Source organism: Mustela lutreola, chromosome 7, assembly GCF_030435805.1.
Source record: "Mustela lutreola isolate mMusLut2 chromosome 7, mMusLut2.pri, whole genome shotgun sequence".
In the NCBI taxonomy this organism is placed as follows: Eukaryota; Metazoa; Chordata; class Mammalia; order Carnivora; family Mustelidae; genus Mustela; species Mustela lutreola.
Genome location: NC_081296.1, coordinates 91,443,962 through 91,469,591, shown reverse-complemented (window position 1 = coordinate 91,469,591; position 25,630 = coordinate 91,443,962). Strand labels below are relative to the sequence as shown.

Below are 25,630 nucleotides of genomic sequence, written 5' to 3'. Positions count from 1 at the left end.
TCTCTTTCTCCTCCTCCTTCAATTTATTCAAAACTGCTAAATGTAACCAACTTAATATCATTGGTCATTTTATTTAATATTCTTTTGCCTGATACCAGACTCTTTATACCATATTAATAAACTACAAAAACAGCATATTCTCACACTCTTTTGTAAAGGAATTTCAGAACTCCTCTCACATATTTGATAAGACTGATTCAGTATCCTTGAAGCCTTTTGTTTACAATTTAAAGTACTGTTGGAACTTGCCTACTAAATGAGTAATGGTTGATAAAACTAATGTATGGATGCTAATTAGATTGGAATGAGAAGTAAAGGTGGAGATAATTGATAAATGTAAGAAAGTATATTCAGTTACTGGTTTGCTATAGAATTTCTTGTTGCATAGTTTTTATTTTTTTATTTTTTTTAAGATTTTATTTATTTATTTGACAGAGAGAGATCACAAGTAGACAGAGATGCAGGCAGAGAGAGAGAGAGAGGGAAGCAGGCTCCCTGCCGAGCAGAGAGCCCGATGCAGGCCTCGATCCCAGGACCCTGAGATCATGACCTGAGCCGAAGGCAGCGGCTTAACCCACTGAGCCACCCAGGCGCCCATTGTTGCAGTTTTTAGAAGTAGAAAATGATCCATGAATACTGATAAGATGGTGAAGAGGTGGATTGGAGTGAAAACTTCATTAAAATGTCAATTAAGCACTTTCTTCCATCAACTCATTATAAATCTCTATGAAAATAAGCCATTCCTGAATTAGAGATAATTATAAGTATAGTGCAAAAAGATAATTTTAAGGCCACCTGGTGTCTCAGTCTGTTAAGTGTCCAATGCTTGATTTTGGCTCAAGCCAAAATCAGTCTCAACGTCATGAGGGTTGAGCCTTGTGTGGCACTCTGTGCTAGGGGTGGAGCCTGCTTGGGATTCTCTCTGCCCCTCCCCTGCTCTTATTCTCATACTTGCACACACACTCTCTTTCCCTTGCAAAAAATAAAAAATAAAATAAAATTTAAAAAATAAATAAAATATTAAAACTTGTTTTAAAGGATAATTTTAATCATTAAGAACTTGGCCATGACTCACATTTATCATTATCATTTTCATGATAATCCATGGCTCCATGGATATAACTTTTAAACTCCAGAGCAGAGTCAAAAATTGATAGTATTTTGGATTATAAACATAAAAGAACAATAAAGTACATTGTTTTTTGTTTAAAAAAAAAAAAAGAAAACAGTTTTGTTCTTTCTTTTTTTTTTTTTTTAAAGAAAACTATGCCAGGGTATTTTTTTACTTCACTATATTAAAAATGATAATTATATCGTACTTGAAATTTTATTCCTATGACCTTTGTAAAAATGTCAAATAAGTAGGATTTCTTACTATTTTCAAAGCAGTCATGAGGGTGTGTTCTTAATTACTTAAGAAGTTTCTGAAATGAATGTTTAACAAGTTGTTATCATAAGAAAATTAATTTTGGAGAAGATAACACCACTTAAGAATTGTTAAATGGTTGAGTTCTAATTAAAATTATATTGTTAAGTGGTAACATTTTTAAGTGTTGGATGTATTACAGAGTTTTGAGGAAATAAGTATTGAGCATTAATAGTTTATTTCATCTCTATATATAGAAAGTTTTTTACTGTGGTAAAAATTACAGATATAATTTACTATTTTCGCTTTTTAAAAAAATTTTATTTAATTTTTTATAGGGTTTGGAAATTTTTCATTGATGCATAATTAATATATAGTGTCATATTAGTTTTGGATTTGTGCATTGTAATAACAGTTCTCTATTTCACCCATTCCCCCAACCCTTTTCCCCTCTGGCAACCTCCAGTGTTCCCTCTGTATTTAAGAGTCTAGTTCTCTTTGTCCATTTTTTTTCTTGGTTCATTTGTTCTGTTTCTTACATTCTACACATGAGTGAAATAATACAGAATTTGTCTTTGTCGGACTGACATTTCACTTAGCATTATACCCTCTAGGTCCATCCATGATATCACAGATGGCAAGATCTCATTTTTTTTAATGGCTGAGTAATATTCTATTGTGTATATATATATATATATATATATATATATCACATCTTTATCCATTCATCTATGGACAGACACTTGGGTTGCTTCTATATCTTGGCTATTGTAAATAATGCTGCAGTAAACATAGAGGTGCCTATGTCATTTCATTAGTATTTTGTTTTCGTTGGATAAATATGCAGTAATGGAATTATTGGATCATATGGTAATTCTGTTTTCCACACTGTTTTGCACAGTGATTGCACCAATTTGCATTTCCAGCAGTAGTGCACAGGGTTCCTGTTTCTCCACATCCTCGCCAATACTTATTTCTTGGTAGTTTGTTTTTGTTTTTGTTTTTGTTTTTCATTCTAGCCATTCTCACTGGTATAAGGTGATATCTCATTGTGGTTTTGATTTGTCTTTCCCTGATGATTAGTGATGTTGAACATCTTTTCATGTGTCTATTGGTCACCTGTATGTCTTCTTTGGAAAAATGTCTATTCAGGTCCTCTGGCCATTTTTAGATTATTATTTTGGTGTTAGTTTAGAAATTCTTTTTGTATTTTGGATATTAACTCTTTATCAGATATATCATTTGCAGTTGTCTTCTCTAATTTAAGAGGTTGCCTTGTCCTTTTGTTGGTGACTTTCTTTGCCGTATAAAAACTTTTTATTTTGCTGTAGTCCCAATAGTTTAATTTTGGTTTTGTTTCTCTTGCCTAAGGAGACATAGCTACAAAAATGTTTCTATGGCTGGTGTCCAAAAAATTACTTACCTATGTTTTCTTCTAATTTATGGTTTCAGGTCTTACATTTAGATCTTTAAACCATTTTGATTTTATTTTTGTGTATGGTGTAGGAAAGTGGTCCAGTTTTATTTTTTGCATGTAGCTGTCCAGCTTTCCCAGAACTATTTGTTGAAGAGACTGTCTTTTCCCCAGTGTATATTTTTCCCCTCCTTTGTTGTAGATTAATTGACCATATAAACATAGGTTTACTTCTAGGTTCTTTGGACTGTTCCATTAACCTATATGTCAGTTTTTATGCCAGTACCATACTGTTTGGATTACTACAGCTTTATAGTGTATCTTGAAATCTGGGATTATGATACTTCTAAGCTTTGTTCTTTCTCAAGATTGCTTTGGCTGTTCAGGGTCTTTCATGGTTCCAAACAGATTTTAAGATTATTTATTCTAGTTTTGTAAAAATTACTGTTGGTATTTTGATAGGGATTGCACTGAATTCATAGATTGCGTTGGGCAATATGGACATCTTAACAGTGTTGGTTTTCCCAGTCCATGAGCCTGGAATATCTTTCCATTTGTTTGTGTCATCTTCAGCTTCTTTCATCAGTGTTTTATAGTTTTCAGAGTGCAGTTTATTCTTAGACATTTTATTCTTTTTGGTGCAGTTAAAAATGGGATTGTTTTGTTAATTTCTCCTTTATTATCAGTATAAAGAAATTTCAGCCATATTATTGACTTTGTATTTTGCAACTTTACTGAATTCATTTATCAGTGCTAGTAGTTTTTTTGTGGATACTTTAGGGTTTTCTATGTACAGTGGAATGTCATCTGCAGATAGTGACAGCTTCACTTCTTCCTTATGAATTTGGATGCTTTGTATTGTCTGTTTTGTCTCATTCCTGTGACTAATACTATGCTGAATAAAAGTGATGAGAGTGGACACCTTTGTCATGTTTCTGATCTTAGAGGGAAAGCTCTCATATTTCACCATTGCATGTCTTGTTAGCTGTGGGTTTTTTTCATATATAGCCTTTATTATGTTGAGGTGTGTTCCCTCTAACCCTACTTTTTTGAGAGATTTTATTGTGAATGGATGTTGTATTTTGTCAAATGCTTTTTCATCTCTTGAGATGATCATATGGTTTTTACTCTTTTTCTTGTTAATGCGCAGTGTGTTGATTGATTTGTGGATATTGAACCACTCTTGCACCCCAAGGATAAATCCTACTTGATTGTGCTGAATGATTTTTTTAATATATTGTTGGATTCGGTTTGTGGATTTTCACATCTATTTTCGTCAGATTGTCCCATAGTTTTTCCATTCCTTCCCTTCCCTTCCCTTTCCCTCCCTCTCTCTCTCTCTTTCTCTCTCTCTCTCTTTCTTTCTCTCTTTCTCTTTCTCTTTCTCTTTTGTTTATTACTCTGGTTTTAGCATCAGGGTAATCCTAGCCTTGTGAATAAATTTGGAATCTTTCCTTCCTCTTCTATTTTTTGGAGTAGTTTGAGAAAAATGAGTCATAACTCTTCTTTATATATTTGGTAGAATTCACCTGTGAAGCCATCTTTTTCTGGACTTTCTTGTTATTGTTATTATCATTTACAATCTTCTTTATTTATTAGAGAGCACAAGAGCAGGGGAAGGGCAGAGGGAGAAAGAGAAGCAGACCCCAAGCTGGGATCTTGACCTGAGCTGAAGGCAGATGCTTAACCGACTGAGCCACCTCTGGACTTTTGTTAGTTGGGAGTTTTTTGATTACTGGTTCAGTTTTATTGCTAGTACTTGGTCTGTTAAATTTTCTGTTTTTTCCTGATTCCATTTTTGGAAGGTTATATGTTTCTGCAAATTTATTCATTTCTTCTAGGTTGTCCTATTTGTGGGCATATAATTTTTCACAATATTCTCTTATAATCCTTTATATATCTGTAGTGTTGGTTATTTTTCCTCTCTCACTTCTGATGGCATTTATTTGTGTTCACTCTTTTTTTTTTTTTTTGAAGATTCTGGCTAAAGATTTATCAATTTTGTTGATCTTTTCAAACAACCAGCTTTGGTCTTACTCATCTCTTCTATTGCTTTTTAGTTTCTATTTCATTTATTTCACCCTAATCTTTTTTTTTTTTTTTAAAGATTTTATTTATTTATTTGACAGGCAGAGATCACAAGTAGGCAGAGAGGCAGGCAAAGAGAAAGGAGGAAGCAGGCTCCCTGCTGAGCAGAGAGCTCGACGTGGGGCCCGATCCCAGGATCCTGGGATCATGACCTGAGCCGAAGGCAGAGGCTTTAACCCACTGAGCCACCCAGGTGCCCCCACTCTAATCTTTTTTATTTCTTCTGCCAGCTTTGGGTTTGTTGGTTCTTGTCTTTCTGGCTCCTTTAGGTGTAAGGTTAGGTTGCTTATTTGAGATTTTTCTTGTTTTTTTTGAGGTAGGTCTGTGTTGCTATAAATTTCCTTCTCAGAACAGCTTTTACAGGGGCGCTTGGGTGGCTCTGTCAGTTAAGCATCTGCCTTCAGCCCAGGTCATGATCTCAGGATCCTGGTTTTGAACCCCTCATCAGGCTCTCTGTTCAGTGAGGAGTCTGCTTCTCCTCCTCATTCTCCCTCTGTTATTTATTTATTCTTTGTTTTATTTATTTATTCGAGATCTCACTCTCTCTCAAATAAATAAATAAAAACCTTAAAAAACAATTTAAAAAAAAATTTTTTTATAGCCTCCCAAAGATTGTGGGCCCTTGTGTTTTTATTTTCATTTGTTACCATGTAATTTTTATTTCCTCTTTGGTTTCTTGGTTGACGCATTTATTGTTTAGTAGTATGTATTTTAGTCTGTGGTTTTTGGCCTAATGTGATTTGTTCTGGCGAATATTCCATGTGTACTTGAAAAGAATACATATTCTACTGTATGGGGTTTGTTTCTGGTTTTTTGTTTCGTTTTGAGAGAGAGGAAGAGAGAACATTCACATGCACACATGCAACAGGGAGAAAGGAGGGGGAGAGGGAGAGAGGGAGTCTCAAGCAGGTTCCATGTTCAATGCAAAACCCGACACAGGCCTTGACCCCACCATCCCACAATAATGGCCCAAGGTAAAATCAAGAGTAAGACATTCAAAAGACTGAGCCACCCAGGCATCCCTATATTCCACTGTGTTTGGATGGAATGTCTGAATATATCTCTTAGGTCCATCTGGTCTAATGTGTCATTCAAGACCACTGTTTCCTTATTGATTTTCTTTATGCTCTATCCATTGATGTATGTGGGGTGTTAATGTCCCCTACTATTGTATTACTGTCTGTTTCTTCCTTTTTATCTGTTAATAGCTGCTTTATGTATTGGGAGGCTCCTATTTTGAGCACATAGATATTTATTTATTTATTTATTTATTTTTAAAGATTTTATTTATTTATTTGACAGAGAGAAATCACAAGTAGGCAGAGAGGCAGGCAGAGAGAGAGAGGAGGAAGCAGGCTCCCCGCTGAGCAGAGAGCCTGATGCGGGACTCGATCCCAGGACCCTGAGATCATGACCTGAGCCGAAGGCAGCGGCTTAACCCACTGAGCCACCCAGGCGCCCCGCACATAGATATTTATAATTGTTATAACTTCCTGTTGAATTGTTCTCTTTATGATTATTTATTGTCCTTCTTTTTCTCTTGGTATAGTCTTTGTTTTAAAGTCTATTTTGTGTTATAGGTATTACAACCACCGCTTTCTTTCTGCTTCCATTTGCATGGTAAACCTTTTTCCATCCCTTCACTTTGGATCTGTATGTGTCCTTTGGTCTGAAGTGAGTCTCTCTTTTTTTTTTTTTTAAAGATTTTATTTATTTATTTGACAGACAGGGATCACAAGCAGGCAGAGAGCAGGCAGAGAGAGAGGGGGAAGCAGGCTCCCCGCTGAGGGGAGGCGGATGTGGGGCTGAGGCTTGATCCAGGATCTTGGGATCATGACCTGGGCCAAAGGCAGAGGCTCTAACCCACTGAGCCACCCAGGCGCCTCTGAAGTGAATTTGCCTTATAGGCAAATTATAAATGTTGCTTTTTTAATCCATTCAGTCATCCTATGTCTTTTGATTGGAGCACTTAGTCCATTTACATCTAAATTCCCATCATTGATAGATATGTACTTATTGCCATTTTTATTACTGGTTTTGCAGTTCTTTTTGTAGCTCTTCCCTATTTATTCTCTTGCTGTCTTTGATCATGGTTTGTTGATGTCTTTACTTGTATGCTTGGATTTTTTTCTCTTTATCTTTTGTGTAACTCTTACAGGTTTTCGATTTGTGGTTTTCATTAGGTTCATATATAACATTTTATGTGTAAAGCAGTCTATATGAGGTTGATGTTCATTTAAATTTGAATCACTCCTCACCCCCACGTTATATGATGTCATACTGTATACCCTTTTATTTTGAGAATCCCTTGACTGATTTTTTTTTTTTTTAAAGATTTATTTATTTATTTATTTTTAAAAGATTTTATTTATTTATTTGACAGACAGAGATCACAAGTAGTCAGAGAGGCAGGCAGAGAGGAGGAAGCAGGCTCCCACTGAGCAGAGAGCCCAATTCAGGGCTCAATCCCAGGACCCCGGGATCATTACCTGGGCCAAAGGCAGAGGCTTTAACCCACTGAGCCACCCAGGCGCCCCCTTGACTGATTTTTATAGATACAACTGATTTTACTGCTTTTGTATTTAACCTTTTTTTAAAAAAAGATTTTATTTATTTATTTATTTGACAGACAGAGATCACAAGTAGGCAGAGAGGCAGGGAGAGAGGAAGAAGCAGGCTTGCTGCTGAACAGAGAGCCAGATGTGGGACTCGATTCCAGGACACTGGGATCATTACCTGAGGCACACTCAGGTGCCCCATGTTTAAATTTTATACTGGTTTTATAAGTGTTTATTTTTATTATATGTTTGCATTTACCTGTGAAATTTTTTCCTTTCACAATTTTCTTAACAAAATTTTGGCCTCTTCTTTCCACTAAGAAGTCCCTTTAACATATCTTTTGAGATTGGTTTAGGGGTGATGATGTTGTTTGGGAACCTCTTTACCTCTCCTTCTATACTGAATGATAATCTTGCTGGGTAGAGCAGTCTTGGTTACAGATTTTTTTCTTTCAGTACTTTGAATATATCATTCCATTTCCTTCTGGTCTGCAGTTTCTGCTGAAAAATCAATTGACAGCTTTATGGGGTTTTCCTTACATGTAACCATTTTCTCTTGCTACTTTTAAATTCTCTCTTTCTCACTATGTTTTGCCATTTTGATGATTATGTCTTGGTGTGAAACTCTTTGGGTTAATTTTGTTGGGGGTCTCTGTGTTTCCTGGATCTGGATTTCTATTTCCTTCCCCAGATTAGGAAAGTGTTCATCTCTTGTTTCTTCACATAAATTTTCTATCCACTTCCCCCCTCTCCTCCATCTGGGATCTCTGTAATGCAAACGTTACTGTGGTTGGTGGGGTCGCTGACTTCCCTTCACCTAGTCTCATTTTTTCTTATTCTTTTTAATTTTCGCTATTCAGCTTGGTTGCTTTTTATTACTCTGCCTTCCAGACTGCTGATCCAGTCTTCTGCCTCTACTCTACTATTCATTCCCTCTAGTGTATTTTTTTATGTCAACTATTGAGTTCTTCATCTCTGACTGGTTCTTTTTTATATTTTCTTTCTCCTTCTTGAAGGTCTCACTAAGATCCTCCCTTCTTTTCTCAAATTCAATGAGTATCTTTATGACCATTACTTTGAATTCTTTATCAGGCCTATTGCTTATCTTTGTTTAATGTAGGTCTTTCGCTGTGGTTTTGTCCTGTTCTTTGATTTGGGACCTAATTCCTTTGTCTTCTCATTTTGTCTGACTCTCTGTGTTTGTTTTTGTGTATTAGGAGAGTCAGCTGTGTTTCCTGCTCTTGAAAGTTGTGGCTTTATGAAGAAGAGGTCCTGTAGTGCCCTGCAGTACAATGTCCCCTCATAACTAGAACCAGACATTTCAGCAGTGTCTTTCTGTGGGCTGTGTGTTCCCTGCAGTTGTGACTGAGCTGCATTTGTATTCAGTCCAGTCAACTACAGTGACCCGTTTTGCCTATTGTGAACACACTGGGCAGGGGTTTGTTCCCTGTGCCATTAAGGGATGTCTTATCTTCTTGTTCTTCTCCATGTCTGTATAGTGTCGCTCTCATTTATGATTAGTCTCATGCAGAGTGGGGAGAATGCTGAAAGGGGGAGTTTCCAGCCATATTTTTGCTCCTTCTACCCTTTTTGATATGGTCTCTTCTGCCCTGCTAACTGTGGAAAGTCTATTCTGCCAGTCTTCAAGTCATGAGTCATTTTAAGAGTTAGTTTCACTGATGTGGCTATTATGTCGGTACCTGTGGGATGAAGTAAGTTTAGGATATTATGACTCCACCATCTTTTCAGAAGCTCTATCTTAACCATTTTTAAATGTTCATTGGCATAAACATTTATAATGTACAACTATCACAAGTATCCATTTCCAGAACATTTTCGTTTCGTTAAAAATATTTTTTATTTTCTCTAGAGAATTCTTTGATCCATGTGTTATTTAGAAGTATATTGTTTAATCTCCAAGTATTTTGGGGTTTTCCAGCTATCTTTATGTTGTTGATTTCCAGTTTAATTCCATTTTGGTCTGAAAACAGACATTGTGTGATCTCTCGTCTTTTAAATTTGGTAAGATGTGTTTTATGGCCCAAATGTAGTCCATCTAGTGAATGTTCCATGTGATTCTGGGAAGAATGTGTAACTACTATTGTTGGAGGAAGTAGTCTATAAATGTCAATTATATCCAGTTGATTGATGGAGCTGTTGAGTTCAGCTATATCCTTACCAGTTTGCTGCCTGCTGGATTTCTCCATTTCTAAAGGAGGAGTATTAAAGTTTCCTATTATAATAGTAGATTCTTCTAGTTGCAGTTCTGTCAGTTTTAGCTTCACATATTTTGTCACTCTGTTAGGTGCATACAGATGAAGGATGGGTTATGTCTTCTTGGAGTATCAACCTCTTTATCATTCCGTAATGCCTCTCTTTAACTTTGCTTGCCTTGAAATCTGCTCTGTCTGAAATTAATATAGGTACTCCCACTTTTCTTTTTATTGGTTTATCGTGGTATTTTTCTCCATCCCTTTACTTTTAATCTATATATGTCTTAATATTTTAAGTAGGTTTCTTGTAGCAACAAATAGATGGGTCTTATTTTTTTTTGATCCACTCTGACAATCTCTGTATTTTAATGTATAGTTAGACCACTGACATTTAAAGTGATCATTGATATAATTGGATTAATATTTACCACATTTGTTACTGTTTTCTATTTATTACCCTGTTCTTTGCTCCTATTTCTGTATTTCACACTTTTTCTGCCTTCTGTGGTAACTGAGCATTTTATAAGATTCCATTTTCTCTCCCTTCTTAGCATATCACTTAAACTACTTTCCTTTCTTAATTTTTTTTTAGTTATAGCCCTGGAGTTTGTAATATACATTTAGCGCTAATCCCAAGTCCACTTTCAAATAATATTATGCTGGTTCATGGATACTGCAAGTACCTTATAAATAACACAGTATATTTAATCTTTCCATCCTATCCCTATATCATTGCTTTCATTCATTTTACTTATAGATTAGCACATATGTACCTAAGCATACATAATCACATGCATTATTGCTATCTGAACAAACTCTGATCTGTTTGATCAGTTAAGAATAAGAAAAATAAAAGCTTTTCTTTTTCCTTAAGTTATTGATTATTTGGTGCTTTTCTTTTCTTTATGTAGATCTTAATTTTTTTTTTTTAAGATTTCATCTATTTATTTGACAGAGAGAGAGTACATAAGTAGGCAGAGAGGCAGGTGAAGGGTGGGGAGCAGGCTCCCTGCTGAGCAAAGAGCCTGATGTGGGGCTCGATCCCAGGACCCTGAGATCATGACCTGGGCCGAAGGCAGAGGCTTAACCCACTGAGCCACCCAGGCACCCCTGGATCTGAATTTCTAACCTGTATCACTTTCTTTCTCTCTGAAGAACTCCTTTTAAATTTCTTGTAAGATAGGTTTACCGGCAACTAATTCTCTCAATTTTTGTTTGAGAAAGTCTTTATTATCCTTTACTTTTGAAGGATAATTTTACAGAATACAGAGTTCTAAGTGTTAATAGTTTTTTTCTCCCAACATTTTAAATATTTCATTCCACTCTCTCCTTGCTTGCATGGTTTCAGGGGAGACGTCAGATATTGTTCTTTTCTTTGGTTCCCTATAAATAAAATATATTTTTAGCTCTGGCTTCTTTTAAGATTTTTTTCTTTATCTGTGATTTTATGAAGATTGATGATTTGCCTAAGTGTAGTGCTTCCCAAGCTTCTTGGATCTGTGGTTTGGTGTCTGACATTAATTGGGGCAATTCTAGTCAGTATTGCTTCAAATACTGCTTCTCTTTCTTTCTTTCTTCTCCTTTCATGTAACAGTTTTTTTGTGTTTGTCCCACAGTTCTAGAATATTCTTTTTTTCCCCTCAGTCTTTTTTCTCATTGCTTTTCAGAAGAAAGGACACAGACAGTTTCATGGCATAATATTCCAGTTATTTAATATTGAGATGTCAGGGCCACCTGGGTGGCTCAGTGGGTTAAAGCCTCTGCCTTCAGCTCAGGTCATGATCCCAGGGTCCTGGGATCGAGCCCCGCATGGGGGGGGTGTCTCTGCTCAGCAGGGAGCCTGCTTCTCCCCCTCCCCTCTCTTTGCCTGTCTGCCTACTTCTGATCTCTGTCTGTCAAATAAATAAAAATAAAAATATTTAAAAAAAACAAAAACAAATTAATTTTTAAAAAATATAGAGATGTCAGAAGTATTGGGACTTTTTAAAATGTAAGCATATGTTTGTAATTTTTTATAATCTTATAATGCAAGCATGTATATTATTTTTTTTTAATTTTTTATTTATTCGATAGACAGATCACAAGTAGGCAGAGAGGCAGGCAGAGAGAGAGGAGGAAGCAGGCTCCCTGCTGAGCAGAGAACCCGATGTGGGGCTCGATCCCAGGACCCTGAGATCATGACCTGAGCCGAAGGCAGCGGCTTAACCCACTGAGCCACCCAGGCGCCCCAAGCATGTATATTATTTAAGTTGTTATAATAATTATATCTGTTAGGTTTTCCTTTTAATGCCTGCTTTAATGAAGATGCTTACCCTAATTAGATAGGCCTTTTTTTAAATATAATTTTTTTAATTTTTTAATAAACATATAATGTATTATTAGTCCCAGGGGTACAGGTCTGTGAATCACCAGGTTTACACACTTCACAGCACTCACCATAGCATATACCCTTCCCCAATGTCCATAACCCCATCACCCTCTCCCTACCCACCCCCGCCCCGGCCCTGGCCACCCTCAGTTTGTTTTGTGACATTAAGAGTTTCTTATGTTTGTTTCCCTCCCAATCCCATCTTGTTTCATTTATTCTTTTCCTACCCTTTCAAACCCCCCATGTTGCTAGATAGGCTTTTATACATAAAGTAATTTAAAGTGTTTGTTTTAGTGAGAAAATGTTACAGTGTCACTGCTTTCACATGTATAACATCTACCATATAAAAGTGAAGTCCATCAAAATTACAAACAATAGGTAATAAAGCAACATCATTTTGGAAGGGTTTAGTTCTCTTATCTTCTAAGGTAATTTAAATCAGTTTAAATAAAATCTGTTGGGGCACCTGGGTGGCTCAGTCGGTTAAGCAGCTGCCTTCGGCTCAGGTCATGATCCCAGGATCCTGGGATCGAGCCCCACATCAGGCTCTGTGCTCAGCAGAGAGCCTGCTTCTCCCTCTTCTTCTGTCTCCCCTCTACCTATCTGTGCTCCCTATCTGTCTGTCAAATAAATAAATAAAGTCTTTAAACAATAAAAAAATAAAAAGATAAAATCTGTATCAGGTTGGGATTAAATTGAGACATTTCATTTAATTCAGTAGAAAGGAAAAATATACCTGATCTCACAATTCAATATAACTATTCTAAACCTTCTTTCTATAGGTGGGGGGGGGGGAACCTTAACATTTATTTTTCTCTATATACTGAGTTTTCCTCTTCCCAATTCCCTATGAATCTTGTTCTTAATCTGCTCTTCAGAGCCCTAGTATGTTAGATTTTTCTAACAGGCTTATATTTTAGCTCTATTATAGTATCAGTTTCTTTTTAATAAAAGGTTAAATATTTAAACTTAATCATGGTAACCAGTTGTCTTAACACCAGTTCTCCTTAATAAAAAATCACTTTCTGTATTGGTATTTTTTCTCCTGAATTTAATAAATTCCACATTAGTGGTAATAAGTTGAGGCCTAGAACATGTGTCCTATTACAAATGAACAATTGGATATCATTAGGTTGTCCCCCTTTCCTCTGTAGATATATCTTTAGGTGTGTTAATCCATTCAGTAGACACATTAATGAGCACTGGTTGAAGTGTAATATTGGAGGAAGTAAGGCTCGTTGACCTCAGCATGGAGTTTAATACCTCTAATTAAATTAGGTAGTCGACAGTCAGTATAAAGAAATAGCTGTGCCTCTGGCAAGCTAGAATTATTTATGACTCTGGTTCTTTGTTTTAAACTTGAAAGGAGAAAATAATTTATATCTATCTTATAGAAACTAATTTTAGTTCTCATTTTTTATTTAAAATCTCATGTGATTTTGTAAATTATTTTTAAACATTTTATTTTCCCAGAATGAGAGGTAAATATCCTTGAACCTGTTAAAGTGTAGTGTTTTACTTCTTGTGAAGAGAAGCTTTTTCAAGGCTCAAGACAGTAGCAGTAGAATTTTTACAACATAGACTATACTTCTTGAACAAATTAATCAAATATTCAGTTGCACAAAGTACTCTCTTAGAAATACACTGCCATATCAAAAATCCTCATATAACCCTAGACAAAGATACCTGTTCTATAAATTATCTCTGAGGAAGATTGATGGGGGAAAAAAAAAATCACTTAACTGAGTTTATTCTGTTTACTCTTAAATATCACAAGTACTGTAAGCATTGGTATAAAGTGTTCACAGGAGCTTGTCTCATTTCCTTGGTCTCCTTATTCTGGCCACTTGTAATCTTTGTAAGTAGCTGAATCACCCTGTTAGAAGTTTTACGAAGATCAAGTTGAGATCATTGTAATTTACTTAGTTGGAATTACAGTCTGTCATTTCCTGCACCCCCCAAAAGAGGGGAAAGAGGGGCTTAAGTCAGTTTCCTCTGAAATATTGTTAGTGTCATGGACAGCACTTCCTTTTCTGTTTTGGAATTTGGTCACAATAGTTTCCCAGATAAATCAGCTTCGTAGACCTGATTAGTCTGATTCTCATTTTATATCTGTTTTTCTATATTTTGTCTAGAAATAAAACTGAAATATAGTTTTCTTTCCAAAGAAAGAAAATTTAAGAAATAATAGACAAATTTAAGAAATAATAAAATAAAATAAAATAAAATTTATAAAAATAAAAATAATAAAATTTTCATTATTTAGTTAAAGTGTAGTTAGTATAGGTGGTATAGAAATATACTCATGGTTTTAATCCCAAAATAACAGTCTTACATAAAATAATTTTATTTAATATTCTAGACGCTACCCTTAACCCCCAATTTCTGTAAATCTACTTTTTATGATAAGAATAGAGGATAGAGAAATGAGGAAATATAAATGGTTCAGAGTAAATTTATCTCACTACTGCAAATGGTGTAATTTGGATGCGATAGCAGTGGCTCCTCATTGCATGTAGAATAAAGTTCTAATTCTTCACTATGGCCTTCAGTGATTTGGCCACCTGCCTGCCTACCTCTCTGATCACATCTCCTGTCACTTTCCTTTTCATTTAGTAGTCTGGTCTTATGGCTGTCATTCTAACCTGCCAACGTGTCAAACTCATTCCCATCTCAGAGGGTATGCACTTACTGTTCTTTCATTTGAAATGTTCTTTCTCCACATCACCAGGCTTTCTTATTCTCATTGCTCTATTCTCAGATTCACTTGACAGTTTCTCAGAGAGACCTTTCCATGCTAGCTAAAGAAGTCCCCTTCACTCAGTAATGCTATCGCATTACCCTAATTTATTCTCTTCATAGAACTATGCCTCCTGTCACCATCAAAGTGGGATCTTTAAATAAATGCCATAATTACAGATAATTCTGTTTTTATGCTGTGTACTATGTAATGACAAAAAAATTTACCCAAGTAAGTGCCATAGTTTATAGATAAGTTATAGTAATAACTAGATTTAACCTGATCCTGTCTTGTTCCAGTTTCTCTTTCTCTGAGCCCTTTCTCAAGTCTCCTCTTTTTCCCATTATCCTCATTCTTTCTCATCTCTGTTTCTCCATTTCTTCAACACAACAAGCATACAGACTTGAACACCCTCCCCTGTTCTTCTGAGAATTCTGAAGTTTGTGTTTGTCCAAATGTAAACAAAAAAGAAGTCACCCCACATGTCTAAAAACTGTTGCTTCTCCCTCTCTGAAACTTCAGACTCCAACCATTTCCAAATATAATAGCTTTGTTTTCTTGAGTTTCTGTGATGGAAAATACTTTAAAGGAAAATTATACACCAGGCTTCTGGTTATATTAGAAGTCAAGTCCAATAAGGATTTGCCTTTTTTTCAGTTGGTTATTGAGACATTTCAAAAACCAGTTTTCGTGGCACCTGGGTGGCTCAGTGGGTTAAAGCCTCTGCCTTCAACTCAGGTCATGATCTCAGCGTCCTGGGATCGAGCCCCGCATCAGGCTCTCTGCTCAGCAGGGAGCCTGCTTCCTGCTCTCTCTCTGCCTGCCTCTCTGCCTACTTGTGATCTCTGTCTGTCAAATAAATAAAAATTTAAAAAAAAAAATAAAGGGAAGAAAACAGTTTTCAAGCTGTGGTCTTTTCAAACACATCTTTTGCACCGAAGTCACATATTTCAATAAAGCATTTTCAAGACTGTCTTGAAATGTCAGCAATGTGTATTGAGTGCCCACTCTGCTAGGGTAATTGTATACTAGACACCATGCTTATTGTTTCAATAAGGTTTTCTTAATTACTAAAAATGAATGATCCAGACAGCAAGTAAACATATGAAAATATGTATGATCCTAAAATATATGAAAGTATGCTTTTTTAACAGGCTTGAGGAGTATTTGATAGTGTCTATTTTGCTATGTGTGGGTGTCTGGAAAACAGGGGAAAAATGAGGGGTGGAAGCAGTATTAATCAGTTTAAATTTCTGCGTGTATACCTCTATCTCCCTAACTGCCTAACCTAATTAACTTCTGTGCGTTCTTCAAGTACCGTTATAGATCAGTTTTCTTTATTATTTGCATTCAGAGAAGTATATTAGAGGATTATTGATATCAGTAATTATTCAATTATTAATTTTTTATTTTTCCACCATTGTATCTATGCGAGCAGTACAATGCATTTAGTCAGCTCTCTGTATTTGCTAATGTATGAAGAAAAGTAGATGGTAGGGGAGAAGCTTTTTAAGAACTCATGGACTGTTCAGGTATGCAGGATGACTAACATATGATGTAGGACAACAGTATATGAAATAGGAAGAAAAGTACAAAAAAGGGATCTAATGTTTAAAAAAAAAATGAAGAGCTTGATACAGTAAGGAAAACAGAAATTGAAGACTTCCAAATTTTGACCCTGAGTAATTATAATTAGTTGTTAGGTACTTTCAATAGAGGTAGGGAAGTCAGAGGGTAAGCTGATTTTGTGAAAGATGATATAGTTACTTTGCATGAAATCTAGTTTCCATTTCCAGATGAATGATATTTCACGACATTAAGGAAATCTAAAGTTGAATGTAATCTCTGAAATAATCATGGAAAATGAAAACATTTTGTTGTCTTAAGATAGGCAAACATCTGATTTTCATAAAAGAACATGAAGTAGTCCATTAACTACCAAAATTAGCATTCATGAGCTCCATGTCAATGCCTGATAAAATAGGATTATTAAACAGATGGTTTGTGAGCACTTAGGTAATGAAGTAGTGATCACTAGGAGCCACCATGAGTTCACCAAAACAAATCACATCAAAGTAACTGAATTTGTTTTAATAGGATTACCAGATCAGGGAAGGCCATTGACAGTATAAAGCATTTAGCTAAGTTGTTTGCTGTGAACAAGCCAAAGAAATGTGGTCTTAATAATAGTTCAGTAAGTATGTTCATAACTGGTTGTATAACACTTCTGGAGACATAAATTAATTACTAATGAAAGGCATATAGGGAGGTGGTTAAAGTATGGTTTCTGGAATTAGACTGCCTTGGTTTCAGTTCTGACTGCCACTAGTCATGTGACATTAGGCAAATGAATTTATCTTTTTAAGTTTCAATTCCTCATCTGTAAAAATAGGGGTAATAACAATTATATTTACTTTGTAGCATGTTGTTAAAACTAAGTTATGCCAAAGCACTTAGAATAGTTAAGAATTTAATAAATGTTGGATATTATTAGAACCAGGAGGAACATTTATAATGACTTGCTATAAGGCTGTTACCCAGACTTGTCCCACTTTACATTTTTATCTACAACCTAAATGAAGACACAGGACATTGAATTTAAGGATAACCCAAATGTGGGTCAGAGAGAACCAATGCACTGAGTAGCAGAATCCGGCTGTAAAAAAAGACTTTGATAAGTTAAATATAATCTGAACTTGGAAAGGTAACATTTAATAAAAACAAATATGAAATTCTCCCTTTAGATCTAGCAGTCAGTTTTACCTGCTTTGAACTTTGTAAGAACAAGACTTAAGGGTTTGAATTGGCTACTACTTCCATTTGAGCCAACTTTGAAAAAATGCAGAAAATAATTTAGTTAACAGAGGAAGTGGTCCCACTATGAGCTGATTGTATTAGAGCATATATTAATTAATGTGTTCAATTCCAGACACCATAATTTAATAGAAACATTGGTAAACTGAGGTAATAATCCACGATAAGGAATAGATTTGTAAGCTATAAGAGGAGGAATTCCAAAGATACATTTAACATGGAAAAGAAAAGTTGAGATACATATTGGGCCAATCTTCAAATATCTGAAAAAGGTAATATATAGAATATAAACTGGATTTATTTGGTAAGGCTCATTTTAGAAGAACTAGCTTTAGGAAGCAAATTTTAGCTTAGTATAAAGAATGTTCTGACTGTAGCTCTTTAAAAATGATTGCCCTGACTCATGAAGGTGTAAAGATCCCAACCCTAGAAGTATTCATACAGAGGCAGGATTAACTTGTCAGGGATATTGCAGTGGGAGTATTGGGTGGGAAATCAGAGCTTTAGGGTCTCTTCCAGTGCTGATACTCTATAATGTATTGAGGACTTCATTTTTACAGATGTTGAATTTCATTAAGTACTTCATCTTCATGAATTGATAATGATAATCTTCAGTCTATATTATATTATATACCCGGAATAAAATTATTTCAGCAGCATTTGAAGTGAATTTGGAAGAATCATTTGGTTGCCAGTCATTTTAGCAGATTCATCCCATGTACAGAAGTCTTGTACTCTGTTTATGAAGTGATTGGTGGGATACCTGGGTGGCTCAGTTGTTTAGCATCTGCCTTCTGCTCAGGTCATGATCCCAGGACCTGGGATCAAGCCCCACATCAGGCTCCCTGTTCAGCGGGAAGCCCCCTTCTCCCTCTCTCACTCCCCCTCCTGTGTTCCTTCTCTGTGTCTCTCTCTGTCAAATAAATAAATAAGATCTTAAAAGAAAAAAAGAAATGATTGGTATCTGGGTACAGAAACATGTAGGTAGGAACTCCTTGAGAGTTCTCAGAGTATAGAAAAACGTGGAGAGTATACACAGAACACAATCTTGTAAGTCCATAAGAGATAAGGAATAAACATGAAATATTATATAAAGTATTTGTGTTAAATATGTCAAATGTACTGAAATTTCTCTTAACTGTTAATACTCAAAATTCATTCAGTAATCTTTCAAAAATGTATGAGATCTATATAGCAATTAGCAATTTCTCAATTTTCATTTATTGTGTTGCAGGTTTTAAGACCTAAAGATACAAAAACATGCCTAATCATGACAACATAATTACTCTTTAAAAAATGATAAGGATGTTCTTCAAGCTTTCCCCCTCAGAATGCTTGAACATGTTTAGAATGACATTGTTATATGCGTGGTTCTTTGCCACAAATATCTTCATTACAGTGTCTTAGTAAAAAATACAATGTTTTTTTCCATTAAACTTCTATAACAGACTTTTAAGACTGTGGTAGATATCTGAAGACAAGCTTTGGTTATACGATAAAACTTTAGTAGCCCTTTTCTCCCATTTCTTTAGATAAGTGGGCACTAGAAATTATAGATAGCTTTGGCAAGAGTTCAAGGGTTAATGTAGCAGATAAATAAAAGGAATTTTCTGTAAATTGAGACCTGCATTATTTCAGTTGTCTTGTCTTTCCTAACCTAACTCATTTAATTTTAAAAAGTAAATACTTAAATTCTTCCTGACAGTGTGCTCAGCTTTTACTATCGTTTATTACTTCAATTATACTTGATATCACTTAGAACAATCTGCCATTTGGAAATCTCAGTATAGCCTGGAGCTTAGTATTAGATCTGGCGGCTATTGTAACATGTACAGCATATGACATTAATGTATCAAAATTAGATTGGATCATCCCTCCTGGTTAAATTTATTTCACATTTCTTTTGTATTCAGTTAACATAAACCTATTAGGGAAGCTGACACATGGGGATGGCTGTATAGGAAGGATATTTTTAAAGTATTTTGATTAAAAAATGAAATTATAGAGCCATGGCTTTTCTAAGTTGTGTAATCTGTTTGGTTTTTAAAAATGTCACAGAGCCCAAGTACTAAATTTATATTGTTCAACGGATGTGTGTGTCCACACATATGTGTGGTGTGGTGTAAATAATGAGAATTAAAACTTAAACAATATTTTGATGGTTAGGTTTACCATCATACATTTAGAGCAATAAGTATGTTTATGGTTTCCAAAAATCAAAAAAATTTTAATGTACTTAAGCCTAAAAAAAGTCTCCTTAAAAGAAAATAAATATTTTTATACTATATTTCTTAAATAATAGTTTCTGGTCTGTCGATTCAGCCTAATAATCCAATCCATCAAAGTATTTGAGGGGCATTTCTTGCTTAGGAATACAAATATTAAAGTTCAGGGATTTGCCTTGTATTTTCAGATACATTAACGACATTCATAGTAATTAGGATTTTTTAGATAGGCTGCTGTTAGGGACTTTAAAAACCACTAGAACACTGGTTCTTGGGTTTTTTTGTTTTACATACTCCTATTTGATAGACTCTCTCCTTAGAAAAATACACAAAATTTTACATGTAATTTTAAAATATTCACAGACCCTTTGAACCCAGGTTAAGACTCCAGGGTTATGGGGTGCATGGCGGGCTCATTTGGTAGTAAGTCTTGATCTCTGGGTCATGAGTTCAGGCCCCACACTGGGCGTAGAGCTTACTTAAAAACAAAAAAACTCCAGGGCTAAGGGTAACAGAAGAGAGTGCCTTTTTTGTTTATTGAAATCACATTTAACTTTTTTCCTGCTCTGTGGTCTTGAAGCCAAGTAGATTGCATATTTCAAAAATGGAAATTGCTTGTATGTTAGCTCATCAAAAACTATTGATGACACTTATCCTAGTTCTCTCTTCCAAACCTTCTAAACCTTCAGCATGTCACACATACAATGTGTCCATTTATCTGAAAGTAGTAGAAAAGCTTATGTGAGATATGTACCAAAAAGGACTCAAGTGTTTGCAGTGACAGAATCAATTAAGATAACCAAATTTTATATTAAAATACATGTTATATGATGATCTCTATGAAGAAAACTCAAGACTAAAGGGTATTAAGTTCATTTTTTCTTATAACTTAGAAATTCAACTTTTGGATGTTTTGCTTTTTTATAATTGTAAGCATTTAATGTTAACTCTCTGATTGCTAAAAGCGCCTTTGTAAGCACTACAAATATTTAAACATCTTGAGAGTCTAAACATTTCAAGAAGTCTGTTTGGTAGAATTTCTTGTATAACATTCCACAGGCAAAGAAACCCTGGAAAGATGTTGAACCAAATACAGTCAACCTTCTCTTACTTAATAGATTATTTACCCAACTTATGAATTATCTATTTCTTTTCCTTCTCTTCCTGTTGCCTTCTTAAGGCAACTTTACTGCTCTTTAGCCCTTTGAGAGAATGGTCAGAAAAAAAGGAGAAGAATCTTATATTGCTCACTTTTAAAAAACATTTAAACAATTTTGTAAAAGGTTTGGTAGTGGGAAACTAGTATAGTTGCTAGTTAAGAAGAGAATTTGGGCTGGGGCACCTGGGTGGCTCAGTGGGTTGGGCCTCTGTCTTCAGCTCAGGTAATGATCTCAGGGTCCTGGGATCAGGCCCCGAATCAGGCTCTCTGCTCAGTAGGGAGCCTGCTTCCCTCCCTCTCTCTGCCTGCCTCTCTGCCTACTTGTGATCTTTCTCTCTGTTTCAAATAGATAAATAAAATCTTTAAAAAAAAAAGAGAGAGATGGCTGCATAGTATTCCATTGTGTATATATACCACATCTTCTTGATCCATTCATCTGTTGATGGACATCTAGGAAACCATAAGTGACTCTTAATCTCACAAAACAAACTGAGGGTTGCTGGGGGGAGGGGGTTTGGGAGAAGGGGGTGGGATTATGGACATTGGGGAGGGTATGCGCTTTGGTGAGTGCTGTGAAGTGTGTAAGCCTGGTGATTCACAGACCTGTACCCCTGGGGATAAAAATATATGTTAATAAAAAATTAAAAAAATTAAAAAATTAAAAAAAAAGAGTTTGGGCTGTATGTGAATTTTTTTTCTGAGTTCTCTGCTTCCCACTGACTGTTGACAGCCTAATATTTTCTGGTCTTTTGCAGCATCTCCTAATGTTTTGAGTGTGTTTCATGAGTTGTGAAAAATGATCAAATGAAATTTACGTTTTTTAATTTCTTTACCTTTTAATCTTTTTATAGTATAGTATAGCATATTGTTAGTTGCTCTATGAGGAGCTATATGCTTTTTTCTAAAGCACTATGAACTATTTTCTTGGTTTTCCAGTTGAGACATTTGGGAAATGACGAAGTACACATTGTTTGGTCGGAGCATACTAGAGACTACAGGAGAGGAATTATTCCTACAGAATTTGGTGATGTCCTTATTGTAATATATCCAATGAAAAATCACATGTTCAGTATTCAGATAATGAAAAAACCAGAGGTAAGAACTCCTTCTGTTACATTTTAATAATGTATTTTGAGCTCTTTGTGGGTTTTTGAGTTTCTTCTTTCAGAAGGATTAGACTAGGCATATCAGGCTATGAAAACAGGGGGAAGTGAGACACAGACTCTGGTACCTATGTAAATTGTCTAAATCTGGTTCAGAAGGAGCTGAAACTATAAAAATAGCAAGAAACTATGTTCAAATGGGAGTGCCAGGGTGGAAGTTCTTTCTACCAAACTCACAAAAGGATTACCTTTTATTAAGAGGATGATTATACTTTCAGAAAAGATACAAGAAGAAGTAATCATTCTGTATTTTTAGTTAATATAGCTTACTAAGGATTACATGATTATTTAGTCATGTACCTTAATAAAGGAAAGTTCTACAAAGTAAAAAAAAAAAAAAGTTCCTGTTGGATTTCTTATACCATAGGGCTGAAATACACTTGCACAAGTATTTTCTTTCAAAATAATTTAAAAAGTGTGGTAGTGTGTTGGTACCTTTCTTACTGTTTTAATTGAGTGTTTTTAAATTTATAGAAAACCTATTTTTTGACAGTTGATCATGAATCTTTAGAATTCCTTGAATTAGACTAAGTTTCCCAGGTGGGAATTTAAGCTTACGTCCAGATTTTTTTAGGATTTATCGAAATCAGAGGCAAACTATGGCCTACTTCCTATTTTTATACAGTGTGCAAACTACTAATGGTGCTTATATTTCTAATGGGTTTTTTTTCCTTTCTTTTTTTGTGTTTGTTTTGTTTTGTTTTCAGTGTCTACTCCCTCCTCCCCAAGTTTTTCTTTTTAAAAAAAATCAAAGAGGAGGGTCAGTTAAACATCTGCTTTCCACTCAGGTCATGATCCCAGGGTTCTGGGCTTGATGACCACCCCACATCCACACCCCATCTCCACCTCCCTCACCTTCCCCCGCCCTGCCACCTTCTCGTGTTCTCTCTCTTTGGCTCTGCCTGCTCTCTCTCAATCTTTTAAAAAAAATTAAAAATCAAAGAAGAATATGCATCAGGGACAACATATGGCCACAAAGCCATATTTTTTGAAATATTTACTCTGTTATCCACAGCTCATATCCTTGCCTTCAGCTGTCATTTGTACCAACCATATTCAAACAGAATAACTTTGAAACTGTCAATCATCTGATAAAATTGACCAATTACCAAAACATAGATTTTTTTTTTCTAACAAACCATGTAATAAAAGTCTTTTAAGTTCTGTAGTAAAGCTGCTATCACACAAAAATAATGAAGAACTTGCTGCCTATAAGGATGTATTATCTTCACTGTGTTTACTCAATGGAGGAAAAGGAATTTATTTCCAGTGTTGGATTTTTGTGTACAATTGAGGGTACAGAAATTTGGAAACTGTCAGGGAATATGAATTAGTTAAATGAAGCACAGTTCTTTTGAATGGTAAACCCTGAAGACCTTTGGCATTTTTTGTTTATTATCCTGGTATTAATCATGGAAAAAAATTGAATTTGGATAGTATTTCTCCTGAAGAAAGAACTAAAGAGGAAGTAGAAGCATTTTTGTGTGCAATGTCTTGGTTGTTCTTAAAACTTTTCTCCAATATGAGTATAAAATTATGTTCTAAATTCTCAATTAGGTTCCCTTCTTTGGTCCACTTTTTGATGGTGCTATTGTGAATGGAAAGGTCCTACCCATTATGGTTCGAGCAACAGCTATAAACGCAAGCCGTGCTCTGAAATCTCTGATTCCATTGTATCAAAACTTGTATCCTTTTTAACAGTATCGTTTCTATTCTAATACATGTCTATTTTCCAAGGTAAGTATTTCTTATGTGTTAGATGAATTTCTGTTTATTGATATATGGTAGAGTTCTTCCCCAGTGTTTAAGCAATTATGGTATTTGAGTAATGTATTTTTTTTTTCTTTTAAAGATTTTATTTATTCATCCAACAGAGAGAGAGATCACAAGTAGGCAGAGAAGAGAGGCAGGCAGAGAGAGAGAGACTGAGCAGAGGGCTCAATCCCAGGATGTTGGGATCATGACCTGAGCTGAAGGCAGAGGTTTAACCTACTGAGCCACCCAGGCACCCTCTTTTATATACTACTAGTCAGTACTTATCTTTTGGTTAATTAATAAGAGCCCCCTTAGGGTACTCTAATACTCTAGAGTATTGCTGGTACTCTGACACTGTAGAGGTATAAGAATAACCAAAATAGTCATTATTAAGTATTCAGTCTAGCTGAGGAAATATGCTGTTTTCAGTGCATGTGTTGTAACAGAGTTACATACAATGTTTTGGATGTATAATGACAAGGAGCCTCTCAGCTGGAAGGGGTAGTGGTGTCAGGAAACACTTATGAGAAATGTGAGGATTGAATATTGAAAGATGATGAATAGAGTTAATTGGGTGGATGAGATTGAGAAGAGCATTCCAGGCAGAGGGAACAAGATAAACAAGATGTGGAAGTATGAGAGGACATGGAGTGTTTAAAAACATGGCTTCCGGAGCCAGATTTCTGGACTCAGATGCTGGTCATCACTTCCTTGGCTATCTAGCCTTGGGCACATTATTTAACCTCTCTGAGCCTCAGTTTCCATATCTATAAATGAGAAGGATAACATCTAGCTCATTGTGTTATGAGAACTGAAGGAGTCAATATATATAAAACTCTTAGAGCGATGCCTGGCATCATATACACACACACACACACACACACACACACACACAGTTTGGTTTTTTTTTTAAGATTTTATTTATTTGACACAGAGAGAGAGATCACAAGTAGACAGAGAGGCAGGCAGAGAGAGGAGGAAGTAGGCTCCCCACTGAGCAGAGAGCCAGATGCGGGGCTAGATCCCAGGATCCTGGGATCATGACCTGAGCCACCCAGCCGCCCCAATATATATACAGTTTTAAATTTTAAATTGTTTTCTGATATTCCTTATAAAATGAATTTGTGTTTCCTCATACCTTTTCTATATGATTAAAAACATTTCCGTTATTTTACTTTTACTTAATAAGTTGTTAAGCTTTTACAAGGGAAGGCTTTTAAACTATCCTATGTTCTCTTCCACATGAAATGGATTTATTGTAAGTCTGCCACATACATTCACTTCTTTTGATGAAAATTGACTTAATCTGATTCGTATGCAATTTCTCATGTACTCTGACACTGTGAAATGGAACTATAGGTAGATCATGACATCGTACATTGATTAAGCTTAATGACATTGATGTAGCATTTCTTATTTGTGACAGTTATATCTTCACTTACTGTTATGTTGAAAGTTAAGATTTGAAGTGGTCATTGTGAAATGTAATGATTTGGTTTATTATTTCCTGAATATCTCTAGAAAGGTAGCTAATCCTTCAAGGAATATATAGATTATTACCCGTAAACTAATTTTGTCCACATTGTCAGCTCCTCTGAGGTTGTCTTCTTTCTGACCTTTGCCTCCTTACAGTTTGCCTGATCCTGATGTTCATCCCTAAGGTTAGTGTCCTCTGCCATTTCTTTGGAAAAGTGATGAGAGAGATTAGACTGTAGTATAAAACTCTTGTTTGCCTCTTGTGTCATAAAACAAGAATTCAGTTTTTTG

The 25,630-nt window shown here is 35.4% G+C and overlaps 1 protein-coding gene across 7 annotated transcripts in view; it reads left to right on the top strand.

The window, feature by feature from the left end:
• RALGAPA1 (Ral GTPase activating protein catalytic subunit alpha 1) overlaps positions 1-25,630 on the top strand; it is a 247,497-nt gene that overhangs the window by 194,826 nt on the left and 27,041 nt on the right. For all 7 annotated transcript variants that reach the window (XM_059181915.1, XM_059181914.1, XM_059181918.1 and 4 more), the window contains 2 exons: positions 21,882-22,040; positions 23,666-23,793. In XM_059181915.1, the coding sequence (XP_059037898.1) occupies positions 21,882-22,040; positions 23,666-23,793 (287 nt within the window). The remainder of the gene's footprint in view (positions 1-21,881; positions 22,041-23,665; positions 23,794-25,630) is intronic.